This window comes from Myotis myotis, unplaced genomic scaffold (assembly GCF_014108235.1).
Source record: "Myotis myotis isolate mMyoMyo1 unplaced genomic scaffold, mMyoMyo1.p scaffold_m19_p_12, whole genome shotgun sequence".
Classification (NCBI taxonomy): domain Eukaryota; kingdom Metazoa; phylum Chordata; class Mammalia; order Chiroptera; family Vespertilionidae; genus Myotis; species Myotis myotis.
Window position 1 is genome coordinate 17,882,098 of NW_023416316.1, and position 12,082 is coordinate 17,894,179.

The following is a 12,082-nucleotide window of genomic DNA, read 5'->3' on the forward strand; positions in this document are numbered from 1 at the left end:
ACTTTTTGTCCCTGTTCCTTGAGGGCTCCCGTATGATACTGTGTGGGGATGCATTTAATATGATACTGTGTAGGGATGTATTTAATATGATACTGTGTGGGGATGCATTTAAAGCAGTGGCTAGAGGCAAGTTAATGCTGCTAACTTGGGGGAAAAATCTTCATTTAAGGCACAGAGTGGGCACTGGGATGCAAAAATAAGAACCCCTCTCCCAAATCTGCAATAAATCAAGAAGGGAAAGCACCGTTAGATTAATTGGAAGTGAATGGCATAAAGGAAAACAGCTATATTTGTGTCCGTATTTTTTTCAAGGCAGAAAACAGTGAATAAAATCTTAGTCATAAGCCTCAGGGCAAAAATGAACTCATAAAATATTTATCCTTTGGACTCGGATGCTGAAATCCATCTGGGATGATGAAAACCCTAGATCTCACCACGAACTTGGAGAGCCCTTCCCCGTGGCTTCCCGGTGCCTCGCGCACAGTCAGGAAGCGCCTGTGGCAGTGAGCAAGAATGAGATCAAGGTAAAATGGGTTTTCCAGCAGCAAGTGTTCAAGGCCTGCTATCTGTTGACGACCATTCATTGAAACCATGGGGTACAGTTTCGCCCAAGGAAAATTCCGGACTCCAAGATGGAGGTGCACTTCCTGTCTGGCTCACGCAGGACACTCAGTTACCATGGAACCCTGAAGGCTCCCGTGGCTCCGTAAGATGTGACACGTTTTACTCTGCAGTTTTGCAAAGACGAGAATGTAACGGGAAGGCAAGCTGGGGGATGGGAGAGCAAGATGAAGCGTTTATGAGTAGACACTTGATAAATTAGCCAGGGCGAATTAAAAGTGAATGCACGAGGACATTCATTCAATAAATTCGTACTCTGCATCTACACTGTGCCAGTACCGCAACCAGCCCAGCAATAGACGCTGAGAAGAGGCCGTCTCTGGCCCCAGGTAGCGATTCAGACATCACCTGTGTGAACACTAGACTTAGTGCCGAGTTCCGTGCTAGGAAAATGTCTTCAAAGAAATACAAATGGGAAAAGTTCTCTTTTGCCAATTAGTAGTCTATAGAAAGACTTCTAAACCATGCCCTGAAAGTGTCATCTTGACCTTTTCAGACAGGAGAAAAAGTGAGGTAGGGCATCTTTCCTCTCTAGTTGCTCTTTTAAAAAAATAAATAAATAGAACCACTAAGTTGCTGTAAGAAATCATTCCTAATTAATAGACCTAACGTGTAATGTGTCATACTCCTAAGATGCTTACACAATTTTCTTCGCAAACGCATTATGGAAAAAGTACGGCTTTCAAATACACTTTCTGCTTGCTGCCACTGAATTTAATAAGAGCTTGTAGCAATATGTTGGTCTAATGGTCCATTCTGTTTAGTCTCCACTAAATAAAAATTGAAATAAGTGACAGGTGTCCTGGAAACCATACCGAGCAAATGCACCTTGCCCTTGCTCTCAGCAGGACATGGCAGAGATCAAATTATTTCATTGAGCTGTAGTTCCTGGCATATAAATGCTTAATAAATGTTTGTCCAAATATGCAGTGTCTGGGGCCCAGATAAGTGAAACGAGTCACCTCGGGTCACATAGCTAAGTGGCCGTAAAACCAAAGCTAAGTGCCAACCAGCGCTCTTTTCACGTCATGATACTGCTGCTTCTGTCCACGTGGCCATACAGTGCCTCTGAGCACTTGAGAGAGCACAGGGCTCTAGAGTCAGGTTTCTTGGGTTCAAATCCCAGCTCTGCCATTTACTAGCTGTGTGGCTTTGGAAAGTTAACTAGTCTCTCTTCCTTTTTTTTTTTTTTTCTTAAATTCTCACCTGAAGATATGTTTGTTGATTTTTTAGAGAGAGGACGAGGAAACGAGAGAGAGAGAGAGAGAGACCAGGGATTGACCCTGCAACCTAGGTATGCACCCTGACTGGGAATCGAACCTGCAACCTTTTGGTGCAGGAGATGACGCTCCAACCAACTGAGCCACCCAGCCAGGGATCTCCTTCCTTTCTGTTATCTGTAAAATAAAGAAAACAATACCTGTCCCTTCTTCAAAATGATTGTTGGGAGGTTAAATGCATTAATAGATGGCACAGTCCTGGGAACTTCAAAAAAACTGAGCATTGGGTGTTTTTCTCTGTGAGTGTTGGGAGAGCATGATTTCTGCGCTAGTGTTCAGTTGTTGGGGAAGGGAGGGTGCTGGCTGACACCACCTGCTGTAAAAACACGGTGTTTGCACAGATTCTGCTGAGCGTCCCGGTTGGAGAGCCACAGTTCCAGGCTAATGGGCTGCAGTGTGGGCGAGTGGCAGTGCTTCCGAACGTTTCCTCATCCCCCTTGGCACACAGAACATGACGTATTTGTGTAGCAGCCGAGTAAGCAGACGAGGCTGCTTGAGGCTCCAGGCTCCCTGGTTCTGTCCACTTGCCTGAGGACCGAAAGAATAAATGGTTCCACCCGCCTGCCACCCTTCTGAGGCCCGTCCATGGGAAGCGGCTCTACTGAGGTCTTTGTCAGCATCTCCCTGCTGCTTTAGTTCTGACTAGGCGTACGGAGTCATCCCCACTGTGGGCTCCAAGTAACGAGGAGCCGGTGTGCCCCCAGCAGGCTGCTCTGGAAGGTGTTGGGGGCACATGTGCGGCTGTGCGGGCTGTTCCTGTCTCCCAGCCCCCTGCTATGAAGCTGGCAGGTGCCATGGGCAGGTGAAAGGGTCGCCCTGCACACAGTGAGTGTGCAGTAAACCATCCCAAGAAGATGCCAGTAATCACCTCACCAGCTGCATGTTCCCAGGCAGAAAACTGAAGCTCAGAGCGACTGCCCACGGTTCCTCCCAAGGCTGGGGTAGAACTAAGACGGGAACCCAGGTGTTTCAACAACTCGGTGTGCTTCTTGCTGCCTGCTTTGTGGTCTCCATGGGGAGGGTGGATATCATTGGAGAAGGGAGGCTGCTCTGTGACTCCCTCCCCCTCTGCCCCAGAAGCCAAAGTCACCCCTTCTTCAACATTCTTCCACACATGAGCACAATGTGAGACCGTCCTGAGCAAGGCCTCCAGGAGCAGCCAAGGTGGGTCAGAGGGAGGAGAGGCGAGGAGGGCTGTTAGGAATCTGTGTTTGAGGCAGTCTACGTGGGAAATGACATGGGCTTCCATAAGGCAATATTGGTAAGAAGCGAGAGGAACCATTGGAATTAAAAGATGTCACAGCAGTAACATCAACAGGTGCTGTCTGCACGGTGAGGCTGGTGGGGAGGAAGGGAGAGGGGACTCCAAGACTTCCAGTTTGTCATTATGATCGTGTTATACGACAGTTGACAAATTGTTTTTTTTAATCCTTGCTTTTCATTTCTTCCTTCCTGTTTAGAGAACATCTTTTTTAACAGAAATTATTTCATTTCAAAGTTGAGAATTTTGCTAAGGTTGAAGGTCTCTGATGTATACAAATTCCCACTTTCTGCTTTTTCTTGGAGAGCAACGTAGCCCTTCTGTCCTGTTCTACAACCCTGTGGATCTGTTGAACTGCTTTCTCTTGTTTTTCTCCTGCTTTGAGAACTTCTTTTAAAGTACGGCATTTGCTTCTCTAAATACTGACTTTGACACCCTCCACAGCTACCCGCTCCCTTCCCCAGGGCTCAGCAGCTCAGACCGGCTACCCTTCGGCATCGAGGAGAACGGGGGCACGCCATTCACTACCAAAGCTTCGGGGAGGCACCACCACCACCACCACCACCAGCACCAGCACCAGCACCAGCACCACGCAAACTATGGCCTCTCGCTGACCCTGGAGAACAAGGAGGGGCCTTTGAGATCCCCAAACTCCAGCAGTAAATCCCTTACAAGTGAGTAGGGGTGGGGTAGTGGGAGGGATGCTACAGAGCATGACTGGCTTCCATGCATCCTCAAGACAGACCCTGCAGGTGCAGCGTGGAACGGAGCTAATGTCAGCACTCGGTTACTGGGTCTGGGCCTTGAGCAATTATGTAGGAGCAAGGTAGGGAGTATGGTTTACCAGGAAGCTGATTTCATTACAAGGTAACAATCCTCTTTCCTCCTGCTCATTCCTTAGCCCGTCTCTGCTTCATCCATCTCCAGCACAGGCTCAAGGTGACGAAAAGAGAAAGAGGGGAGTGAGGTGGCTAGAATCTCTGCTTTCCTAATTTCAGGAAAACCCATTCTAGCCCCTTTCTGACTTCCCTCTTCTGAGAGCAAGGTGACCTCAGATCTCAGGGAGAGAAGTTACGGAAATGGAGAGTAAGCCATTAGAAACATTTTTAGCAATTTAAAGGTGATTTTATAGCTGTTAAAGCTTTAAAAATGTGGGCTTGGGTTTTGTATGTCTATTATTTTATTTTTCTGGAATTCACTTCTATTATATTTTATGTAAGAATTGGTCTGTGACATCCAGGGGGCAAGAACTGATTCTTTATCATACACGGTTTGAAAAAGCTCTGAGGAAGAGGCAGGCGTCAAGAGGCGGCAATTCCCAGGCTCACTATTGAGCCAAATCTCCTCTTGGATCCCCGGTTTGCTCAGCTGTGAAATGGGGTAGAGGGTGTCCACATGGATGGCCAAGGAACCTTCCAGCGCTGACATTTTGGGAGTCTGTGAGCTGGTGAAAAGAAAGAGCCATTGGCCACTCGTTGGCCACAGGGAACAATTCCCGGTTGGCTAAGCCGGGAATGGGAATTCATCATTCCCTTGGTGTTGAAGAATCAGAACTCCCTCCCGTCATCACTATCCACACTGCCCTTGCCCTAGGCCGTGGCTCATCTTTTTGTATCTGGATAACTGTTACAGCCCCTTCAAGGGCACCCCCTCTAGTGCACTCTCCAGGTTGTAGCTGCCGAAGCAGGAGCTCTCACCAGGTACCTCTGACCAAATGCCTAAGACCGTCCCATGGTTCCTCCCCGTCCTGCAATAAAGCCCATATATCTAAGCATGGCCACACACAGAGCTTCACAGCCTGGCCCCTGCCGAGGTCTCCAGCCTTCCCTCCACTCACTATGCTCCAGCCACCACTCTGCTCTCACCACGCATGGTGCTGTTTCCCAGCCCAGGCCTTTGCACCTGCTTTCCGCTGCCCCGGTGAGCTCCTACACATCCCTCAGGAACTGGCTCAGATGTGGTCAGTGAAAGCATCTCTAACACCCCTCCCTGACTCCTAGCTGTGGAGTACCTTCTCTCTCACTCCTGTAGCAATTAAATAAGCCTTTTATTACTCTCATTTGGAGTTGTCTGCACATGCATCTGCCTCATTCATCTCTCTATTCCAGCTCCCCAGACCTAAATGGCAAAGAATACTTGGCACAAGTTTTAGTGTGTAATGAATAGCACATATTTAACGTCATGTGTTAATGGGTAAATACTAGCTAGTGGGAGGGATGGTGGAACTAATCCAAAGTAGTAGAGAAATAAAAATCAATGAATTTGACTTTAGAATCATAACCTAGTTTTTAAGGGCACATCCATATAGGCCTGTTAGCTTGAACACGAATCTTTCCAATTTGCATAGTGCTTTACCATTAATAAAGCATTTGTACATGCAGGGCCTCATTTCATATTTGCAACAATTTTGAAAGGTAAATAATTTTATTTTCAATGTAAAATGGCACAAAGGCTCAGAGAGGTCAAGTGATTCGCCCAGGCCACCCAGCTCATATATGAGGGAGTTAGGCCTTGAAACCTTGACCTTAGATGTTCTCACACCCCGTCAACTAGTTGTATTCAAGGGATGCAAGCTGCCAGAGGAGGAGGCAGGCAGAAAAGGTGCTGGCAGTGGGGCTCTGGAAGCATCTTTTACCGTCTAACTTTTCCTCATTCGTTCCCTTTTGTCTCTTATAGAACTGACTCCAGGAGCACCTGCCCTGTTCAGTGAGGCGGCCACGCATCTAAAGAAGCTGGAACTGGACACTGTGAAGACTCCTGGACCCTGGCCTGCTCTGCACATCAACATCAATAAGGTACCGAGGACCAGAACCAGGCAATGAGCGTGGACCTGGGGCTCACGTCAGACCTCTGATGATTACCCTGGCCTGCTTCCTAGACCCGGTGCCTTTGGCTTGGAGGGGTTTCTCCTCGGACTTTCCTGATGTTTCTGCTCAGCGTGTCTGAGGAGCAAATATTCACTTACATCCTTTTTGGGTGACTTACCGAGTGAGGCATTGCCCTCAGTGCTGAGGCCAGCAGGCTGGATCTATTAGTGGTCTCTCCCTCCTTCTAACGGAAGGATCCGCAAGCGAAGAGTCCTCACTCTGCTCTTCCCATTTTTACCCCTCTGTATTAGTCTGCTCATGCTGCTATAACAAAACACCATAGACCAGGTGCCTTAAACAACAGACATTTATTTCTCACAGTTCTGGAGGCTGGGGAGTCCAAGATTGAGGCACTGGCTGATTTGTTTCCTGGTGAGGGCTCTCTTCCTGGTTTGCAGAAAGTCACCTTCTTGCTGTGTCCCCATTTGCCAGAAAAAAATTGATCTTTTTCTCTTCCTCTTCTTAGAAAGCCACTCATCCCATCATGAAGTCCTCACCTCATGACCTCATCTAAATCTAATTACTTCCCAAACGACTCATCTCCGAATATCATCACATTGGGGGTCAGGGCTTCAACATAGGAATTTTTTTGAGAGGGGGAGGCACAGTTTGGCCCACGCCACTTCCTCTCTCTCTCTTCGACTGTGCCTGGCACATAGCAGATGATCAGTAACTATTCGCTGATGGAAGGAAGGGGAGGCTTGAAGGAGGGAGGGAGGGACAGGGCAGAAGCCAAGCTCTCTTGTGGTTAGATCTGTTCTTATCCAACGGCACAGCCTTGTAAAAATCTCATTTTATGTTAGAACTATGGACTGTCAGGGCTGGATTTGATCTATTATTTAGTTCAACCTTCTCCACATCAAACCAGAGGGAGGGAAATTACTTTCTCAAGGTCACACAGCAGGGGCTGAATCCGCGCACCCCCGATGCCTCATCCGTTGCCCTTTGTACGCCGATATGGTTCTTTCTTTTCTTCCCCAGGTTTCTCAGTTTCAGGCCTTATGGCATTTGGGGCTGTTATTCCTTTGCTGAGAGGGGCTGTCCTGTGTATTGTAGGATGTTTGCAGGCCTGGCCTGGACCCACCAGATGCCAGTACCACCCCCATCCAGGTGTTGAAACTAAATTGACTCCAGACTTGGCCAATTGTTTCTTGAAAGGTCACATCGCTCCCAGTTGAGAGCTGCTTTTGTCAGAATATTTTACTCTTTTAAAGTCCCCAAAGGAATAGTCTTCGTCACTCCTGGGTCACTTCTTCCGCTCTAATGCTTAGCTTTGTTCTTTTGTAAGAAGGAATTTGGAAGACCTGACTTGGGAAGCGCCCCTTTGCTGGTGAGCATGGGAAGGTTATACCTCCCGTCTGGGCTGTTCTTCCACCCTCGCCAGCCCTCCAGTCTACAGGAGACTTCAGAGCTTCTCAGAAGACCCTCACTCCCTTGCACTCCTCCTCCCCCCACAGGGCAGCCTGAAGTCCTTCTGTCCCTCAAGGCCCCTCTCATCCACTTTTCTTTTTTTTAAATATATTTTTATTGCTTTCAGAGAGGAAGGGAGAGGGAGAGAGAGAGAGAAGCATCAATGAGAGAGAATCATTGATCGGCCTGACCGGGAATCAAACAGTGACCTCCTGGTTCACGGGTCAATGCTCAGCTGGCTGGCCACTTTTCTTTTGTACTATGCTCCCTGTTGGCTAGCTGGAGAGAATCCCTCCTGCGGGATGACACTCATTCATTCAAGCAACAGCTCTTTATTGAGCAGGCCCATACCAGGTGCTGGGGAGTCAATCCAGTGCATCGTGTGCCCTCTAGACTTGTCCTTCTCTGTCTCTTGGTTTTCAACTTTTCTGATGTACTATACACATTAAATGTTTTCACGGGGGTTTACCCAGAGTTTGACAGAGCCCAAACATGTTTTGTGAGGAAGTATAGCATGTAATATCAGGGAACTCAGAAGCAGTATGTAACTTGTCATCGTCATGAGTGTTGGTGGGAAATGGACAACAGTGGCTTGCTCTGGGTTAAGGCACAGCTGAGACAGCTGTGACTTATTAAGTTTTTCCCTGAAGCTCAAACTATATATAATGCCTCTCTTTTCTCTCCCACTTAAAGAAATACCTCAGTAAGCAGGCAGGCTAGAATGATGTCAGATAACCTTGACTTTGTCCTATCGAATAAGCAAAGTATATTATTATTTCACACTATGATTTTTATCATTAATAAAGCATTCCTTGCAACAGACCTTACAACTTATATGATACCACAATTGGGACCAGTGGTTCTTCTAAGGTTTGGAGAAGTACCTGTTCTTGATTTAATGGTGAGAAGACATTTTCATTGCTCAGTTCCAAAGTAGTACCTAAAATTCTCATAAGAAGTTAAATCTCATGGGATTTCAAATGTGTGAACAATTCGTGTCAATAATTTAAAAATGCACCTGATCATTTATCTCCATTGCCATCCCCAAACAAATGGACCTTTTCTAATGACCAAGTCCAAGTGTCATTCCTCTGTATGTTTTGAAGTCTGTATTTCTATATCAAACAATAAATCACCTGTCCACAGTTCAAATTGAATGTAAAATACAAACTCTGATCATGCAGAAGAGAAAGCACAATATTCTCGGAGCCATCCTCCAGGCTGGGATATGGTCCTATTGCAACCCAGATGCTTATCTCCCCTGAAGACGCCTTTTATGCAAACATGTTCACATAATGATACTCGAATTTTCCAAAATTTATATTGGCCTCCGCCTGAGTCAAATCAGAGAGCTGAACAGTAGCTCTTGCTTTGTCCAGATCAAACAGGAACAAGCCAGCTTGAATTGTATGTCTAAAAAGAATTACTAAATTCAAGGGGGGGGGGGGGAATCAATGCTGGATCCTCATTCTTTTCTTATTTTAGCAGCATTCAATTTTTTTTAAGTAGGTCTTCGGTCATGACTTTGAGTATAACTATGTCCCCTTAAGCAATTGTCAAAAACCTCAAATGGGCGTTGGAACCAATTTAATTTCTGTTTCCCAGCATATCATTCCCCCAAAGTAAATCTAATTTAAAAAGTAACTCTTTGCACACAGGGAAGACACCATTCTGGCAGTAAACACTTTATCTAACAGGATTTAGAAACACATGATGCATCATCCTAAAGGTGAACTGTAAATCTCATCATCTCTTAGGATAATGATTCCAAATGAGTCCGTTTTCTTCATATCCAACTTGACGGCTTAAGATCATTAGTGTCCTCATGTCTGATGTTCTTTTTTAGTTATATTTTCTTTTCTAACCAAAGAATCTACCATGAAAGTGCCATTCATATCTTATTTTCTCACTTGATCCTCATAATAACCTTATGAAGAAAGAAACTGAAACTCAGAGAGGTTAAGGGGAGCCAGTGTGGTGGAGAGGTCAGGGCTCCAGCCTTGGGGTCACCTAATTCTGGGTGTGAATCTTTGCTCTTCTTGGAACTTACTGTGTGACCTTGGGCAAGTGACTTACTTTCTTTTTTTTCTTCTCATCTATAAAATAGGGATAGTGATTGTATCTACCTCCACACGTGATGGTTAAATGAGACAATGCAATAAGATATACAAAAGAAATGCTTGGTCAGTGCCTTGCCCATTATAAATTCTTGGTAAATGTTATCATTTTCTTTTTGTTATCATCATCATCAGCAGCAGCAGCAGCAGCAGCAGCAGCAGCAGCTTTTGTTTATGGTGCTAGTAAGGGAAAAAGCTGAGATTCAAATCCAGGTCTTCTGTCACTGCTTATTTCACTGTTACATGAGATTGCTGAGTTCTGCTTGGTCTACCAAATGCTCCTCTATGCATTTGGAGGGCCCATGGAGACACTCTTTTCTATGCCCTCTTTTCTTTAATAAATGATGTCAACCAGTCAATTGCACAATAATTCCTCCAGGGATTCCGTGATGTTCCATAGGACTTTTGAGTTAGAGAGTGAGATTAATTTTGGAACTTGCAGAATTTGAGGACTTTAGAACATTTTGTTCTTGCCCTGGCCCATTGTGGCTGACAGGCCACATTATGTCCTGATATCACGAAATCGACTTTTAGCAATCATGTGCCCTTGTATCTTTCTTATGAAATGCATCTCTTCTAATAATAACTATATGTCATTATGATCTTCTTCAGCAGGTGTTTATTGAGCACGTGCTATGTGCTCAGTGGAATATGCAATGACCACAATAGACATGGTTAACAATAAGACATGATTTCCCTGCGTGTAATATGTGTGCCATCCAAGATGATATGCATAAGCATTTTTAATAGTTATATAACTATCATACTGTACATTATAATACATATAATAGTCACCAAGTCCATGATTTCAGATATTATTGCTTAGGACACCACTTAAACTAGGTAGTTCCAGGGTAATCCCATTTAACTGGATCATATGAATTATAGGTGCATGTTCAGTTAGTTCATGGGAAATGGCAGACATAGTAAGTTATGGAAGAAATCCGAGACACTCTACAATGAGGGAGCATAGATACAAATTTCTCATTGTGAATCACGTTTTTCATCAAGATTTATTGAAAACATACCAATGAATATTTTATACTCTTTCCTTTGACCCAACGAGCCACAGAATTGAATCTTTATATGTAAAAGGTAGCAGTTTTGGGTGAAATAGCACTCCACTAAGATATAGGAGACTTGAAGCTTGAGTCCTGGACTTGCCTGCTGGTGTAGCTACAGGGCTCTCAAAGAACCTCCTCTCTTTGAACCTTCACCCCATCTTCTTCTTTTTTTAATTTTTATTTAGAGAGAGAGAGAGAGAGAGAGAGAGAGAGAGAGAGAGAGAGAGAGAGAGAGAGAGAGAAACGGGACAAAGAGAGGGAGAGATGCTGGGGGGTGGGGGGTGGGGAGAAAGAGAGAAACATCTATTTTGTTCCACTTATTTGGGCATTCATTGGTTTCTTATTGTACTCTACGACCCTGTGTTGGTCATGGCCCTGCAGGGATCAAACCTGCAACCTTGGTGTATATGGATGATGCTCTAACCAACTAAGCTACCCGGCCAGGGCTCACCCTGTCTTCTGGCTCATGTGCTCCCGAATGCATCCTCTCCCTGCTTCACATGAGAATGAGAGGAAGGGCTTGTCAATTCTTTGCACATAGTAAAAGCACTGGTTACAAATATAAGGCTTTGGTGATACACGTCTTTATATGTTTAAGTCTGTGTTGTTTGCAATTATGATTAAAGGAAAGGTTAATCTGCATGTTTTCCTTTTCCTTTGCATCCAATCTGTTGCATTTTGGCTCGTCACAGGTTGAAGAAAAAAAAGTTTCTGAGAAGACTCTTCAGACCCCACTCTTGCCTTCCCCTGTGGCTGATCACGTGAAGTGTAACATTTTGAAAGCCCAGTTGGAGAATGCTTCCCGAGTGAGTGCCCAGGTGTGTGGAGCGCATGCATTCCTTTGATTTCACACGACAGAAGTTCCTCCAGGACCAAGAGAAGAATGAGGTACTCTAGGACCCTGTGTGGGTCATGGTCCAGCCAGGAGACAGGAGCCACACCTGTCATGTGCAGAGAGATTTTAATATAAGGAGTTATTAACTGGTTACAGTTATTAATCGGGTAAGTGAATCGGCCAGTTCCATAGGTCGTGACGGGTATGAGGGCCGCAGACGGCTGCATCTCCCATTGCCTTCTAGCGTGCGTCCAGCTGGCATGGCTGTCTGGGCGGGTGTCTTTCCTCCCCCACTGTTCTTGGTGGGATTCACCAGAGGGAGGGGGACAAAGCTTCTATCAAAATCATCTGACACAGTTCCTCCCAGGCTGTTATGCTTATGTGAAAGAACAGATCCCAAAATGCTTTATGAGCTGTTAAGTGCTGCGTGGTTATAGAGCCGATTGTTATTCCTGATCTAAAATGCGAGGTGGGGGTTCAACTGTGGGTGTGGCTTTTTGCACACCATCCTTTTCTCATTCAAGCATGAGCTGGCGCTTAGCAGGTGCTCAATAAACAAGCATTGATTGCTTTTGAATGATGAGGCGTTAATCCCCATGATGGGGAATGACTCAAGAAGACATTTTT

General features: G+C 45.5%; 1 protein-coding gene across 3 annotated transcripts in view; it reads left to right on the plus strand.

Moving 5' to 3' along the window:
• EPB41L4B (erythrocyte membrane protein band 4.1 like 4B) overlaps positions 1-12,082 on the plus strand; it is a 112,031-nt gene that overhangs the window by 75,967 nt on the left and 23,982 nt on the right. For all 3 annotated transcript variants that reach the window (XM_036330080.1, XM_036330082.1, XM_036330081.1), the window contains exons 16-18: positions 3,607-3,836; positions 5,839-5,957; positions 11,313-11,438. In XM_036330080.1, coding sequence (XP_036185973.1) covers positions 3,607-3,836; positions 5,839-5,957; positions 11,313-11,438 — 475 coding nt within the window. The remainder of the gene's footprint in view (positions 1-3,606; positions 3,837-5,838; positions 5,958-11,312; positions 11,439-12,082) is intronic.